The sequence below is a fragment of the Thamnophis elegans genome, chromosome 3, assembly GCF_009769535.1.
Source record: "Thamnophis elegans isolate rThaEle1 chromosome 3, rThaEle1.pri, whole genome shotgun sequence".
Taxonomy (NCBI): Eukaryota; Metazoa; Chordata; class Lepidosauria; order Squamata; family Colubridae; genus Thamnophis; species Thamnophis elegans.
Genome location: NC_045543.1, coordinates 66,856,065 through 66,873,372, shown reverse-complemented (window position 1 = coordinate 66,873,372; position 17,308 = coordinate 66,856,065). Strand labels below are relative to the sequence as shown.

Sequence of the window (17,308 nt, the reverse complement as noted above, 5' to 3'; positions counted from 1 at the left end):
TACAGTATCCTTCCCCTGCCACACCCACTAAACCACACCCACCAAGCCACACCCACAGAACCAGTAGCAAAAAAGATTGAATCCCACCACTGATTGGGGGGAGGATTGTTCCCTCTCAAGTCAGGATCTTGTGCATCAGGAGTGGCTGAATCATCCAATAACACACATTGAAAAGATGTGAAGACTTATCTTCCCTCTGCAGAGATTGAGAGAGTTCTGAAAAGCCAGATTGAACTGTGACCACCAAGAGTTGGAGAGAGGGATAAGCAACCTTAGATTCTCAGATACACTTTGCAAGATTTAAGCAAAATAGCAAATTTCAATCTCTGGAAAGACTTATTTGTCCATATCCCAAACTCTTAATAGAAGAGGCAGAAACAGAAGGGATAAAACAAATGGGGGAGGAGGAGAAGAACTGCTATCTATTTGTGGTTCTAGCTTTAGTCAATGGCAAAATTGTAGCCTCCAATGTTATACCTCTAAATAAGACTGGCCACATTGCTGGACCTGAAGGCCAGATTGTCAGCATTTGCAGTAGAAATCACATCCAGAAAGCACACACTGATAACTGATTCAGCAGGATTCATTAACTTCTTTATATGCAGAATAACACATGAAGAAAATTTACAATACCAACAGCAGATTCTTCCAACGTGGTAGAGAGGAGAGATTGTAAGCAGGTTCAAACACAGGCAGGCTATACAGAGAATGAGTTTCTTTTAGTTTCAGTTCAGAGCTAAGGCACACTAAGACTCCAAACTATTTCAGCTCCCATTGGCTTGTTATCATGTCTCTGTGTTCATGAATATTCTGACACAGATTGGTAGTCTGCCTGGGTGCAGGGTGACAATGATTAACCTGTTGTGATAGGTGGGAAAATGGGACCAATGACTTTAAAAACCATTGTTGCCAGCTTCAAATGGCCATGGAAAATGAGATACATTGAGCAATCATATGCAGATTGCTATTTTTTTCTATTGAAAATAGAATTTTGTGAGGTGGTTAAGACATCAGGCTGGAAACAGGTGGACTGTGAGTTCTATATGCTCCCATCTAGGCACAAAGTCAGTTTGCTGATCTTGGGCCAATCAGTTTCTTTCTGCCCCAGGAAGGAAGCAAATGGCAGTGCACATCTGAAAATCTTTGCCAAGAAAACTGCAGGTAATTTGTGAGAATTAGACACAACTGAAGGGAAAGAAAAAAAGGGGATAGAGAAGAACCAGTCACTGGGAAGAGGGGAAAGTAAAGTATCAGTAAAAGCAGGCAGGTGCACCAACATCTGTATCTAGGCCTAGTAAGAAGATTCCCTGGATTGATCTAAGCAACAGAGATTTGAAATGTACCCAATTCACTTGGGAACGAGCCTCAATGAATGCAGAACAATTAATTTTTTTAGTAGGCATATCTGAATGCTGCTTAATTTACTGATCTCCTTTTACCTTTTTTTCTATACTTTGGGGGGGGGGAGGTCTGTATTATCCTTGCTAGGCATATTTTTATTGCTATATTCTTTCTATTAATACTGTTCTAAAACCACTTTTTCTAGTATTGATACAATAAGACACTAAACTAGAAGATTTCCTGGTATCGTTTCACTATGCTTTTTGTGTGCTGGAAACTATAATTAGGATTCTCGGTAGGCTGAGAAGAGAAAATGAAATTGGAGGGAAAGATGTTGCATTTTATAGAATCTGCCATTTTAATTCCATCTCCTGGCAAGTCAGCTACAAATGAGTGGAAAAAACCCAAATATCAATATTCCAACAAATCTTTTCTCCCTTCCCAACATATATTTTTAAAACTGCTTGCACCCTTTCCATACTTAAGTCAAAATCCAGGCTGCAACTTCAGGAGGGCCATAACTTTATGATTGAGGATTTACTATCTAAGAAACAGAGGGGTGAAATGTAACCAATTCACTTACCAGGAAACCTTAGTGGATGCGGTGCAATTTAATTTTTTAGTAAGCATTTTTGAGCTGTGCGAGCCCTTTCCATGAAGGGGTATAATTTGAACATGGTTCAAGGTTCTCCTATCAGTATGTTTTGGAGATGGAAGTATATTCCATTTGATCTTCTGAAACTTCTGAAAACTTCACTTTCCTGTACCGTTTTAATGCTGACCTCCGCCCTCAGCTTAATTACCGTAAACCGCCCATCTAACCCAAATTCCCCTGGTTTTTGTTTTTGTTTTGTTTTTTGCAGCGATTATTTTCTCTCCTCCTTGACACGTGAACCAATTCAGGCACGGCGCACTATGCAAGCTGCCCAACCAGTTGGGTCGAGATGCTTATCTAAGTGAATGAATAAGTTTTGCATTTTTGCCCTATCATCAATTACATGAAACTATGAAAAAAGGCGCGGGATAAACCAGCTTTGGTGACTCTGGTTTGAAATAACAGGTGCCTGCCACACCTCTGCCGTCGTCGTCCGCCTCCCAATTTTTACTGACCGTAAAGGGTGCATGTATCGCCCATCCCATCCCACTCCGGCACTCTTTCTCCTTTTATGGAGAAGATGCACGCCCCGCGGGAGGGAGCCTTTTCTCAAGGGAGTGATGCCAAATTCTCCATCTATAAATAGAGCGAAAAAGCCCCGGATAGAGAAATGTACGCTAACAAGTACGCCTCCCCACCCTCCCCACAAACGATGGACTTACAAACAAGCCGCATCTTAAAATCTGAAGTTGCTAGTAAATGTACGACGCCTCATTTTTCCTAATTTTTAGGGAGAATGTTGCACTTTCCCCTCGCCCCTTGTCTTGCTGTCGAATGAGCTCCTCCCCTCCGTTATCGGGGAAGAAGGGGAGCAATTATGGAAACGAGACAGATGCTATTGTTTTCTCCCTTCCTCCCCTTCCCCCCTTTGGTAAATCTTGTTGATTCGGGGAAGCCAAACTAAAAAGGCGCTTGAAAATTAAAGTGAGATAAAGAATTGAGGGGAGGAATCCGCACTGAACGATTTCAAGGACTCAGCGGTGCTTAGGAATATAGAAAGCATGTCAGGAGTGCATCAGATTAAACCGAGATAAATCTTTCTTCCAGAAGCGTCGAGGATTTATGGCACTAGTAGTGCAGTATGTGTGTGTGTGTGTGCGCGCGCGCGCGTGTATGCGTGTATGTGTGTGTGTATGCATACACACATATACATGCATGCATGCATACATATCATATGAGAACATGGTGTTTTCCCCCTCCCCTTGGCACTGTCTCTGGTACCTACCCAAGGTAAGAGACATGTCTTGACAACTAATTTTCTCCCTTGTCTCAGCAAATGTCCTACTGATTTAAGCACTCTGCTTTTGAGCAGTGGAGAATTTAGAATCATAATGTTCATTAAAGAAATAGTTAAAAGAGTAAAAGCAATATAACTTTTGAAAGTGAAAAGTAAGGAAAGTGAAAAAATGTAAGTGAAGAAAAAATGCAAAGAAATAAGATAAAGGGGAAAATGAAAGATTATAAAGGAGTAGATTCCCATCTTCTTGACATCAGTTAAAAGTATATTTCTTTTTATCCACTCTAAAGGTATATAATTTACTTCCATAATGTATAACTTTTAATCATCAGCTCCATAAATCATGAGTTCATTTTTATTTTTATTTTTTTAGCAATAAGTATATAAGGGGTTGCTATTCACTGTATGTAGTTATTTTACTTTCTCTAAATTGATTTTTGCCATCTTTGCTAATTCTGTCATCTTCACCAGCCATTCCTCTGATATATTTCAGGGACTTTAGAATAGCACTTTGGTGACATAAAGTTCTGACATCTCTATAGCTAATGCCACTAATAATTTTTACACCTTCAGCCCAAAGCTGAGATAGACTTAAAAGTATCCTTTCAGGTACTTGAGTTAAAATGGAATTCCCTTAACTGAGTCTGTCCAAAGGCAACCTGAAGATTTTTAGTTTCTGAGGCTTTATTGACTATTACATTGGTGGTGTTTTTGCTGACACAAGGATGCTGAGGAAAGAGCTAAAGAAGACTCATCACTTTTAAGAAGAGACCAGCACATCTTGCTGCTACCAGTATATCTGCCTGATATATTGATAGTAACAAGAATCTACTTTCAAATCTTTTTCACTTCTCATTGTGTTGTTGTTAGTTGCAAAGTCATGTCTGACCCATCGCAACCCCATGGACAATGTTCCTTCAGGCCTTCCTGTCCTCTACCATCTTCTGGAGTCCATTTAAGCTCACAGCACCACCTCATTCTCTGTCCTCTCCATCCTCAATCTTTCCCAACATTAGGCTCTTCTCCAGTGAGTCCTTCCTTCTCATTAAGTGACCAAAGTATTTGAGTTTCATCTTCAGCACTGACCTCTTCTCATGCTGCTCATGTATAATTCTCACCATACATAGAGGATGTATTCATTTTTTAGCATGATCACTTCTCATATTGCTGCATAATTTTCACCATATATAGAGGAAGTATTCGTCCCCCCTCATTATATGTAGGTGAGATTGAAACTCACCTAAATGAAAGTCATGTTGAGAACACACTGTATGATAGTTTTTTGTAAAGGAGAAAAAGCACCTGTAGGGAGGTCAAAAAAGTCAAGATGGCAACTATGATCATGCAAATGGAGCCCCAGTATTTGTTTTCCTGGATTGCATGCAACACATCTGAACAAGGGATTGTTTAACCCCCACTCCAATCCCTGAGAATGCCTCTGAAAAATTACTTTCAGTGATTTTTCCTCCTTAAGGGCTGCAGAGAGCCAAATGTAAACAACACACATGCATCCACACAACACATATTTTTGCTTTATAGACAGTTGGTGTCTTGAGAAGCTGTTATTGTGAAATCAGACTCAGCAGCCTGATTGTTCATCATGTGAGGGGTTTGTCCATTGATAGCAGTCAGCTGACTTCCACATCTGTATGTTGCTGGTTTAATGTGCCAAGGTTCCTTTCAAGAAGGAGACTTTAAAGAAGACAGTTCAATGATATTATATTTTAATCCTGCCTATTTTTATATAAATAAATACTTGGCTCACATCCAATTTGATTGTTGCTTGTAGAGTATAACTTTTCAAAAGTGTGATACTACTTTGTGACATCAGTTTAGCCCCCAGCTTGCTATGCTTTATCTAAAATCCAGCATACCTAGATTAGATAGATGTATTAGTTTGTTACACTCTGTGTTGGTTGAAATCTTTTCCCCACTATCAAATTGTAAAACTATCCATCCTTGCTTGATTCAGCTGAAAACTATCCTAACATGAAAGTTACTGTCCCCGTATTCTGCCTGGGTGGTTGGTGGATTCTTAACATCTTCATGGGAATGAATTACAAAGTTTAACACATTTTATACTGTATATCTTGTGGCTGTTCTATGGAATACAAGGAAAACCTTAATATCAATGCAAGTAATGCAAGTTAAAGCTGAGGCGTTTATTTGTTAAGCATTCTTCTATGAAAAGCAGTCAAAAGATCTAAAAGCATCATACATAAGAAAAAATAGAGTTGAAAACATAAAGGCAATGCCATTGGAATACAACAATAGTAATAAATGGTTTGTTAGCACCTGTTTTGAGTCCAAATAGTTAAGGTATGGAGTAATACGGGTAGCAATTTTTGTTATTAGACTATCACTTGGGGAAAAATCTAGCATTTCCTAATTTAGTAATATATAAGTATTACTACTTATCACATGACATTTTTGAACACCTTCTTGTGCGTTAAGTCTCAATGGGTAAATCATCCCACTTCAACCAAAACAAAACATCATATTAGGGCTTTGCAAGATATATTTTATTGCTACAGTTTTATGAAGATGTACTGGGATATAATTATCTTTTGTAACATTAATCTACTGAACTATAAACTCGACCACCAATTTAGCTTCTGCCTTGTATTGCACAAACTCAAGGAGTTGTGTTGAACAGAGTAAACCACCATTAAGTTAAAGTCTGAGAAAGTCAGACATTGTTTCCAGTGAGGCTTAAGCCTATGTAGGATTGCTCTTCAATATTATATTTGTAAGAGAATGCTCCAGATTTTGGAATTTCAGCACTGAGATATTGATCAGGTGGGGGGTTTTTTTGTGTTAAATTTTAATATCATTGCACAAAAAAATAATAATCCTACCCTTAAAGTCCACACTCTAATAAATTTTAGTGGAGTTTCTTTCCGAGTTAAACAGAATTAAAGTGTTACAATCTGAGGTGGACTTATCTGTCTGGGAGTTATCTAAAGGGCCAGATAAATAGTTACTGTGCTAGGATACAATCCCTGCACTTGTTTTGTGCTCTGAAACACTCTTTATTCTGCCCAAGAAAATCAAGCTTATAGACTGGGCATGCTTCACTTTTAAGCCAAATTTCTTTTTAAATCATGTGCAGTCAACAGAGGAATGTATGGTCAGATAGAAGAAGGAAGAAGACAGTGGAAGTGGAAATGAAAGGCTTGTTGGATAAGAAAGAGTTTTTTTTTTTTAATCCAAGTCCACAAGCAGCAATCTCGGGATAGCGCCTCTTCTTCAGCTTCTTACAACTAAACTAACCTGCAATTAAACTTGGTTTAATTATTCCCTCTAGCAAGCGGAACTAATTTGCAATGGTCTAACTGAAGTGACCTCACTCGAGTTTTTTTAAGCTGTCTCGGAGAGGCGGCCAACCCGCTCCCTCAAATATTGCTCCAGCTAAAGTAGCGAACGCAAAGGAGCCAGCGCAGCGCTGCGGAAAAGCGCACCGGCTGGAATGGTGAGAAGGCCAAAGTCCCCGACCAGCAGCGCCCGAGCCCCCCGCTTCTAAGCGTTGTCCCCTTGACGCTGGGTGAGGAAATGGACCACGTGGTTCTGCCCATTTTCTGCAGCCTCGTCAAGAGGAAGACGGTCGTAGTAGTTCGGCAGGTCCAGGCGAGCTCCACCGGCGATCAGTACCTGCAAAGTGTCCAGAAACCCCTCGCGGGCCGCGTCATGGACCGGCAGGGAGCCTGTGGAACGGTCCGGCACGTTGGGATTCGCTCCTCTCTCCAGCAACAGCTCAGCCACTTGGGGGTTGCCCAGTTTCATGACCTGGAGCGGGAAAGGAGGGAAAGGCATTGTTAGGCGAGCCCTGGGGCAACTCTCCAATCATGGTTTGGGCTTGTCCTCGGGAGCCGATTTCGGGTTTAAGTAGCAAAAAAAGTATGGATTTAACCGGGACAGCTGCGAGTTGATCCCTTTCTAGACTCAGCCCTTCATTTTGAAGTTACGGCATCTCTATTGGGGGAGGGAGGGAGAGAATCCATAGTTTTGGCTGGATGATCTTTGGAATAACAAGAAAATTCAGAACGGAGCAGGAGCTTAACAAGAAGATACTCTCACACACTGACCCACATTCACATAGCCCAGGGATCACAACACAAAGACGTCATCGCAAGAGAGTCCAGCGTCGGGGATACCGTGTGCCCCCTCGGCCTTGGGGGAATTACTTCTCCATGTAAGTAGGCAAGAGGCAACCTCAAACCAATCTTGGCTGATTTCCAAAAGCTAAGTAGGAATGAACTAGTTAATACATGGATGGGAGACCACCAGGGAAAAAAACAAACAAACCCTAGGGCTATGGGCTAGACTAAAGCTGTGGCTGCATGTGACAGTGGGGGGAAAGCCACTAGGCATTACAATTTGCATTACCTATGTGACATGCGGTGAGGTTTATGGCTGGTGAGGCACCAGTGATGTGCAGTCAGGAGAGGCAGAGCTTCACCACTGTCATCATGAAAAGAAAAGAAAATGTAAAAGGCAAAAGGCAAAAGCTGAGGTCAGGCTGAGCTAGTTGCTGCCAGAGTCACAGTCGATGACTCTGCTTAGTGCTTAACTGTTTAAAAAAGCCTCTAAAAAGTGCCCTCTACAGGAGAAGGCAGGAGAATGACGTGCCTCATCTTATCTGACTTTAGGCATTTTATGATCACTCGAGCAGAGGTAAGCAAGGTTGTGTGTGTGTGTGTGTGTGTGTGTGTTTGAGAGGGGGAGGGAGGGAGAGAGGGAGGAAGGAGGGGAAGGGAGAAGAAAAAGAAAGAAGGAAACTTATTTTACAAAGGAGAAAAACAAATGCTGTCACTTTAAATTGGAACAGAGCATGCCTGACTGTGGAATTCTGAGAGTTGAAGTCCACAAGTCTAAAAAAAATTGTGTCAGTGCCTCACCAGCCATAAACCTCACCGCACATCACTGTGAGGCACTGATGTCATCACAATCAGATTTACAAACATTAAAATCCTACAAATTATCTTATCCAATATTTGATTGGCAGCAGTTAAAGGGTTATATTTAAGGTCTCATATCAGCATTCTTTACATATACTGTAGCACACAAAAAAGCACATTTAATTGAAAAAAAATGAAGTTATTATGGGTCTTACCATTACTTATAAATGAAGTCCATCCGCCACTCCTTCTGAACAAAAGCATCTATGACTTGCTGGTAGAATTTTTCATTTTCTTTTAATTTTAAAAGTCTCTCTGTCTCAATGGCAATCATGCCCAGGGAAGAAAGTCATCCTTGATTGTTCCGACTGTATGTCTTTAGTCTCTTCAGTGATGAGAATGACCGCTCCACCGATACTGTCGTATCGTAGCTGGAACAGTGAGCACAAGCTGGAGCAACTTTGTGGCCTGAGGAGCAGTCTGAATGAGATCTTTCTCGGCCAAAAAGCTAAGAAGCTGTGCAGGAGATTTACATGTATCCCTGATCACTTGTGAGCTGTACAGTCCAATGAGTTCCACCTTCAGTTTCACAAAGTCAAAAAATCTGGCATATTTTGAAAGGCTCTGCAGTTTCGTGTCATTAAAATGTTGGGACATTTCACTAAATTTTGCGCAATCCACCAAACCAAGGAAAGTCAACTCACCAAAATGATCAAACCTAGCCTGCATTTGATAGCTTATGTTCTCCAAAATGTTACAAAACACTCGTTTTTGTTCAGATATAACCAACTCTCTAAGTTCAGTCCCTGTCAGGCCAAGTGAGCTGCATTTCTTCTCAAATCGGTCATATAAAGTGTTGAACTCAAGTTTCATGCACTCAAGAGCTGTAAAGGTGTTGCGGATGCATGCAAGACAATATTCAATGTCCATCACTTTGTTTTGCAGTACTTTAAAAAGTGTGTCAGTTTCATTGAAAATGTCCTCATATGCCATAAGGAGGAAGCATGTTAATGGTTTTGACGGCCACCAATCGTATCCTACTGCCATCATTAGTGTGTCATTGTCCCAGTTGTCAGGATTTTCTAGAATGTCATGAAATAACATGCGCAGATCATTTTGGTGCATGCTTATTGTCTGCACCAGCCTAGAGTTAGAGCTCCATCTTGTGAGCGCTGCTCTGGGTAAACGGAGCTTAACAACATCATCGAGCAAGTAAGTGCGCTTTGTGGACTTCCTGAAAAATGATGCTAGTTCTTCAGCTGTTTTAAAAAATGTGTGACACTCCGGCATGCACTTTGCTGAATGCAAAAGCACCAAGTTCAGCTTGTGTGCATAACAGTGTGTGAACATGGCTTCAGGCACTTTTTCTTTTATTTTAGCTTGCACGCCATTAAGTTCTGATGCCATTACAGCGGCCCCATCATAAGTCTGAGCTACAAGTTTTCCAACACAGTCATATTTCTCCAACACTCTCAGGATATACTCAACAATTGCGGGAGCACGTCTGTCCTCACTCACATCATCAAATCCCAAAAACACCTCTTTCACCTCACATTTGGCATCAGTCATAGCCACATACCACAGTATGACAGAAATCTGAGCTCGGTTTGTGACTTCTGTGGTCTTGTCTACTTCTACAGCAACAAATGGAGTTGCACTGATCTCTTTTTTAATGTCATTTCTAATGACATCACTGACTGCTTCAATTAAATCATTCTGTATTCTGTTTGACAAGCTGGAAAATACAGTGGATGTTTTCAAATGTTTTGCTAGTTTCATCTTTCTCAGCAAAAGCATGTAAGAGTTCAACATAGTTTCCACGATTGGTAGAGTCTGTACTTTCATCATTTCCACAAAATGCCAGCTGTTGTTTGGCGAGGAAGCAGGTGACATTGATGAGATATTTTAAAATATCTCTGTTTTCCTTTACCTTAGCATTGTGGATGCTGATGTTGAGTCTGCGTTGTTCATCTAAACCTATGTCTACCCTGGATATGCCGAACGTTTTTAGCGTGATTTCACTATTTTTGTGGATGGTTGACTGCTCATGTTTGATGAGACTTCTTTGCAAATTCTTCAGGTCACAATATCCCTTCTGAGTCCAGACATTGTTGCAAGTCGAGAAAAGAAGGCAGGGAAAGCAGAAAAGGCGGTTTCTTACTGAACATCCACACAGCCAGCCTTTTCGTGTATACCACTCAGTTTGGAAAGAGCAGGTATTCTGTCTATTCATCTGAAGCAGGCCCTTTAGCTCCGGTGTTGGTGTTCCTTTAATTATTACCTCCTTCTCTGATTGAAAGTCCAGTTTAGAAAAAAAATTTAGTTTAGAAATGTAATCCTCCATTTCTGAAGTGGAAAAGGTAGGGGGGGGGGAGGAAATGAATGATTGCACTTGACTTTTTAACTCTCATACAGAATCACCAAAGAGTTTAGTTTCTGGCATTGTCTGCATGGATGGAGATCTACATGGATCTTCAAAAATTCAGTACTTTCCCTGGTGGAATCACAAGGCGATTGCAGGGAACACAAATATTCCACAATTGTGCAGGCATTACCCAAGATGCTGAGGAACAGAAACATTTTACATTTACAAAATATAACAAAGACATTTCAGTACTTCAACAGCATACAGGTAGTCCTCAACTTACAACTGTTCATTTAGTGACTATTCAAAGTTACACCATTGAAAAAAGTGACTTAAGACAGTTTTTCACTTATGACCATTGCAGCATCCCCATGATCACATGATCAAAATTCAGGTGCTTGGCAACTGGTTCAAATTTATGATGGTTGCAGTGTCCTGGAGTCATGTGATCACTTTGTGCAATCATCTGACATTTTGCAGCCTTCTGACAGTAGACAAGCAAAGTCAATGGAGGAAGCCAGATTTACTTAACAACCGTGTTAGTAATTTAACACCTGCAGTGATTCACTTAACAACTGCAACAAGAAAAGTCATAGAGTGGGGCAAAATTCACTTAACTGTCTTACTGTACAAAATAAAATTTTAAGTTCAATTGTGGTCATAGGTTCAGGACTACCTGTCTCTTATTGAAACACGACAAATGATCATCATGAAGGGAGGACTGTGACATCTTTGATCTTTTTGCAATTGCATAGAAAATGGTAAGAATTAATATTCTACTTCAGTTCATTGGAAATGAAAGAAAGTCTCTTTCGCCCGCCTGTGCTTGCGGCAGAGCTCGGGCGGGCTGCCGCGAGCTCAGCTGGCTGAAAGAAAGTGCTTTAGTCAGTGGGGTGTCGCGGGAGATTAGAGAATGCCTGAGCATTGCATTTATTAAAGAAAAAAGAAAAAAAGGAAATTTGAAGGAAAAGAGGGAGCGTGGGGTGGGGGTGGGGGGCATCAGAAATGGAGAAAGATGAGGAAGAGTGAGCATGATGCTGCAGCTTTAAACAGAATGACAGAGTTGAAGCCTCTAAAAAATGCGCCCTCTAAGATGAGGCAGGAGAACTGCGTGCCTCAACTACCTCTGGATTTTTTAGACTTTTAACCCTCGCTTAACTCTGCTCGAGTGCCTAAAAAGGCAGACTAGATGAGGCATGCAGTTCTCCTGCCTCATAGTAGAGGGCGCTTTTTTAGAGGCTTTTTTAAACAGGCAGTCATTCACGGTGTGGCAGCAGCTAGCTAGCCTAACCTCAGCACTCGCCTTTTCCCGTTTACACTTTTTTTCCTTTTCATGATTGACAGTGGTGAGGCTGTGCCTCCCCTGCCTCCCCTGACTGCGCGTCACACTATACTGTTACTTGTTCAAGAAGGCAATAAAAATATAAAGACAATTTATACTTCCGCAGTGATCCAAACTAGGAAGTTTTACTTCTCAGCCAACAGATAGAGCATTGGGGCTCTATTACCTTGTTGACATTTTGGAGTACAACTCAATGTTTTTATAGTCATGGATTAGGGGACTATGGCCCATCTCCCAATAGGCATAGGTTAGTGGTTCGAAGCAATAGTTTGTAGTGCTAAACTAAAGTGATCCTGATTGTCCCAGCATAAACCTCCAAGGATGTTCAAGAAGGCCTTTGCACCCATTTGGGACTTGATTGAGAGCTTCTCTATTCAAATCCAGGCATTCCCTCTAAATAGCAGTTATGATGCACACATAATTTTCAAATATTGTATGTACTTTATAAATGGGGAAATTGCTGTGAAAAAAACAAAAGAATACCAGAAAAAGTAGTTGACTGGAAAGACCTCCTACACGTGGACACATGAGCACACATATGTTTTTCCTACATATGTTTTTCACGACGTATATCTATAAGATATGCACTGGCTTACATTTGAAGGCTTTTACTCCAAAAGTACCAAGAAATTAAATTGGCACTGTTCCCACCTTAATTGATCTCTCCTCCGGTTTCTCCACACCATCCTGACTTGCATGACAAAATCGAAAATATATATATCCTGAATTTTGGGAAGGACGCTGCTCAAAAGAAAAGTAGAACTTTGGCCAAAGTAGAACTGTCAACAACGGGGGGGGGGGGGGATAAATATGGAACGAAGATTAAGATGCAGGTATGCAGCACTGTAAGGAAAAGCAGTCATTTTTCACTGTTTTTTTTTTTTTTTGAAGACTAAGATTTCTAATTTTTGGAAAACTCTGGTTCCCCAGTCATTTTAAACCCCCAAAACGTAAGCAAGCTCACGTTTTGTTGAGCTTCCTGCCCCACAGCCTCATGTAGAAAGTTACTGGAAGTTCAGCAAATAACGAAAAAAATCCTGCAAAGACCAAATCGCTTCTTGATTTATTGCAAGGAATCCAGCCATTTTGTTGGAGGTGCAGCGAAGCAGAGTTCGCCACTGTAGGACCCGCAAATTCGCGGTTCTAAATCCCAAATCCGCGAGGAAAACGCACGCAAAGTGGAAGTACTTGAGAACCATGCTCGCATACAAAAGAAAAGGAAAGGGAAAAAAAGAAAAAAGGGAAGAGGAAGAGAAAAAGAAAAAAAAGTTGGGGGCATGGATAGATGGAATTGCTTCAGAGGAATAGTGGCGTTGAAATCTTCTAGGATCGCTTTTCTTCCCTTTCGTCTCCCAAACTTGGAAGCAGGGGCAAAAAGCGTGGGATGTAAGAGATCGTTCAAAACCTAACGCCTTTCAGACGACGGTTCCTTCCCAGCTTTTAAGGGTAGCTCCTTTCCTCCTCATCTATCCTCATTTCTTAATGCCAAGAAATCTATCCTCATTTCTCAAGCCCCGTCCACGTTCCGATCTAGGTGCGCTCAGGGGTTCTAGAGCGAGAGCGTTGCGCAACTGCCCTCGGCAGACATTACCGCCAAGTCCCCATGGGCGGATTAAGGCTTCCTGGTGCCCTAAGCAATGAGAAATCTTGGTCCCCCCCTCCTTTGTACATTTCTACATACTTCATTGATTTGCTTTCTTTCTTTCTCAATTTTGTGGTGCCCCCTTTGTACCTGGTGCCCTAAGCACGCGCTTAATCTGCTTAATGGTTAATACACCACTGTAAGCCCCGTTAACAGCCTGGTATCCATTTTCTCTCGCCCCACGGACGTTTCCCAAAGCTTTCCCTTCGATGCGCACTCGAGCCCCTCTCCCTTCGGAGACGACACCCTCCGGAGGAAACGGGAAGTGCCCCCCCCCCGAGCATACCGCCAAGCCCCGTCCACGCTGCGCACACTTCTACCTGAATCGCGGTCCTGCCATACACGTTTAGCCCGTTGGGGTCGGCGCCACCGTCCAGCAGCCTTCGCAATTCGGCTACGTTCCCTTCCGCGGCTGCTCGGCTTAGCCGTTCCGACGGAGTATTTCTGCACGTTGGCTCCATCGGGTGATCTACTGCTCACCCCTCCTCTGCGGGCTTGGTGTCACCCAGCAGTTTACCTCCCCCTCTCCTGGGCTGGATTTTGAACACGGCGGATCTGATTGGCTGAACTCTTACATGTACAACCCCCCCCCCCCCATAGGCACGCCTTTAGAAGCAGCAGCAGAGGGACACTAACTGGCTTTTTTTTCCGGAGGGGTTGTAACGGAGTAAGTTGAATAGTACCCTCTCTCCCGCTATCCACGCCCACCCCCCGGTTTTTATTCTGCAGCTCAGGAAACCGCAGCAGGGCTGCTCTTTTTCAAATCCACATGCCCTCTTGCATGAAGATCTGTAAAAACTAAACTCCCCATCACCAGCTGCAGGTGAATTCTGATTCTTATAAGTTCCCTTTCTTCCTAATTCCATAAATATGGAGGGGTGGTTTTTTTGCTTGCTACCTGTTCAACGAACAAAGAAACAATTTGGTTTGTTAAAGCATTTGGAGGGGTGGGGGTCCAGGAAGAAAGGAGCACCCAGCCATGGGGCTGATTATTTGAGTAGCTCCTTGAAAATCCCCCGTTTAGCTTTAAATTTTAACTACTCTTGTTTAAATTGCCTCTTAATATAATATTTATACACAGCTTTTATATTTTGATATTTTACTTAAACACCACCCAGATTTGCTCTGTGAGGGAGATGGACAGTGTGTAAAGTAGATAAACAAATAGTTACAGTCATATGAAAAAGTAAGTAGACTCTCTTTGGGTTCTTTGGTTTCAGAACATAATAAAAATCATCTGGTCCTTAGCAGTTCTTAAAAGCAGGTTAAATATAATCTCGGATAAACAGCAGGTGACATATTGCACCATGTATTTTACAAAACGAAATCCAAAATGGAGAAGCTGTGTGTGAAAAAGTACCTTTACTTCCATAGATATGCTTCCATAGGTATGAAGAGGTGCTGCTAATCAAGTGCCCTTCATCAATTCACCATCATGACCACCTCTATAAAAGCCAAATTTTAGGAGTTTGCTGGTCTCCAGCATTGAGGTTGTGTTAACAATAGGGTTTCCTGCCTGGGCAGGGAGTTGGATTAGAAGACTTCCAAGGTCCTTCCAACTCTGTTACTGTGTTGAAACATTGGCAATGTTCTTAGAGAAGCAACTGTTGCCACCCATCAATCTGGGAAGAGTTATAAGGCCATTTCAAAAAAAATTAAAGTCCATTATTCCACAGTGACTAAGTTTATTCAGAAGTGGAAAACATTCAAGACAGTTGCCAATCATCCCAGGTGTGGCTGTCCCAGAAAATTTTACCCCAAGATCAGACTGTGCAATGCTCAGATAAATTGCAAAAAATCCAAGAGTTACATCTTAGACCCTATAATTGGCATGTTAAATATTCAAATTCATGACAGTACAATTAGAAAAAATCTGAACAAGTATGTTTTTTGTTTGGATGGGTTGCCAGGAGAAAGCCTCTTCTCTGTAGAAACAGCAAGGTAGCACGGCTCAGGTTGCATCTGAACAAATCACAAGACTTCTGCAACACTGACCTTTGGACAAATGAGACCAAAGTGGAGATGTTTGGCCATAATGCACAGTGCCATGTTTGGTGAAAACCAAGCCCAGCTAGCTGTTGTTGTTCATCTGTTACCTCATTTTAAAAACTGCTAAGGATCAGATGTTTTTTTTTTCTATGTCCTGATGTGTAAAGCCATAGAACTCAAAGAGGGTGTACTTTCTTTTTCACATGACTGTAGATGTACTGAGCAACAACATGTGTCTGTTTGCACAATACACTTCCCTGAATGAACATACATCCTTGTGTTCACATGACATAGGGAATTAAATTAACTACATTGGCTGGGGTACTGTAAACCTGTGAGCCATCCCTCTGTTAGCGTGGTGCTTGATAGGAATAGGGCTGATTTGATCTTTTCTGAGAGCCAGAGGGATTCCAGGGCTAAAAACTATTGGTTCACTTTCATCAGACAAAGTTTCTTCCAAGAGCAATGTGTCTAAACTGAGGCTCAGAAGGAAATTAGTCAAGTTCAAGGGTGCTTCTTCTCACAGAAGTCAGGAAATTTTTTAAGTTGGTACTAGTGACTAACTCCAGAGCCTGAGGTTGTGGAATGTGGGCAAGTGACTTCCTCCTATATTTATCTTTATCTCCACTGCTGGGGGGCAGGGAGCTGCTCTAAGGTGAAGATTCTCAGATAATTCAAGTTCCTAATTGCAGAACAAATCTGATCTATTTCTTTCACTTCCAAAACAGGTCTGGTTATCACAGTTACAGGCTTCCCAAGACATCTCACTCATGAGATCCCAAAGCCAACTTCCATTCTTCCCATGTCCTCTTCTGAGAAGCTTTTCTCTTCTGCTTCCAGTTAGGAAATCTAAGACTTGCTGGGCTGGATCAGACCCAAGGCAAATCCACTAAATCGACAAGTCTGAGTGAGCGAAGAATCAAGTGTCTCTAGAAGGAGCAGCAAATGAGCTCAGTAGGCACTCTTACACTACTATAATTGGCTTAGCAAATAATGTATTTTTCCGTGAAGCAGGAGAACAAACAGTCCTGATCACAGTTGCTAATTTAAAAAAAACGTTTTGGGCTCTTGTGTTAGCATTGTAGAAAAAGAGCCATATTAGTCTGTGATGGCTAAAAATCAGGAGTTTGGTAGCATCTTTTCTCACGAGTCAATGTTATTAAAAGCTTTGATGAATGTTCCAAATCTTTTGCTTTTTAATATAAGTGGTTAGTCTTGATGTATTGTCAGCAGTCAGAAAATCAACTGATGGAAATTAATAGGTGAAATTTTTATGGGAAGAAGAGGGAGAAATGGCTTTTCTTGTGTTTCCACCCTTGTTTCAACAGTATGGTAAGATACTGTTACAATAGAAGAGAAATAAGATACTCTATCTGGTGGTGGAAAATAGTAACAACATGGCTGTTCTGTTTTCTAAATATTCAGCCATTTTGAAATATTAAGAGGAAGTTCATTAAAAGCTGCAAGAGTGATAATCCAAACCAATTGGAGTATGTTGCCTTGAACTCAGTGGCCCTTTTCATGTAATACATCTGAGTGTACTTTGCTTAACCATGATTTATATGCTTTTCACATATGTATATGTCAAAATTCACTAGGTTTATACATATGAAACTATCAGCCATGGTTCACAAACCATAACAACAGCATTCAACTTACCCACAAAGTCACAGATTTAGCATGTGGAATGAACCCAACGGTGAGACAGATTTTCAAGTCAATTTTTGTGATTATAACATGACTTTGTCACAACTCCAGTTCTTAAAGTTTTCTTCAGAGCTCTGTCTTAATGGTGAAGTACTAAGGCTGACTTAATTTTTTCTCAGAACACACATACTG

General features: G+C 41.4%; 1 protein-coding gene across 1 annotated transcript; it reads right to left on the bottom strand.

Moving 5' to 3' along the window:
- Positions 1-6,752: 6,752 nt before the first annotated feature.
- Positions 6,753-13,941, bottom strand: LOC116506178 (cyclin-dependent kinase 4 inhibitor B-like). Its single transcript, XM_032213828.1, has 2 exons — positions 13,801-13,941; positions 6,753-7,019 (listed from the first exon to the last, which is right to left on the bottom strand). The coding sequence occupies exons 1-2, from the start codon at positions 13,939-13,941 to the stop codon at positions 6,753-6,755; spliced, it is 408 nt and encodes a 135-aa protein (XP_032069719.1).
- Positions 13,942-17,308: the final 3,367 nt, after the last annotated feature.

Bases quoted from the DNA above. Each gene is read 5' to 3' on its own strand.
- LOC116506178 (XM_032213828.1), bottom strand. From the start codon at position 13,941: ATGGAGCCAACGTGCAGAAATACTCCGTCGGAACGGCTAAGCCGAGCA. The intron at 7,020-13,800 runs GTAGAAGTGTGC...TTCCCGCTCCAG, and splicing joins ATGGCAGGACCGCGATTCAG to GTCATGAAACTGGGCAACCC.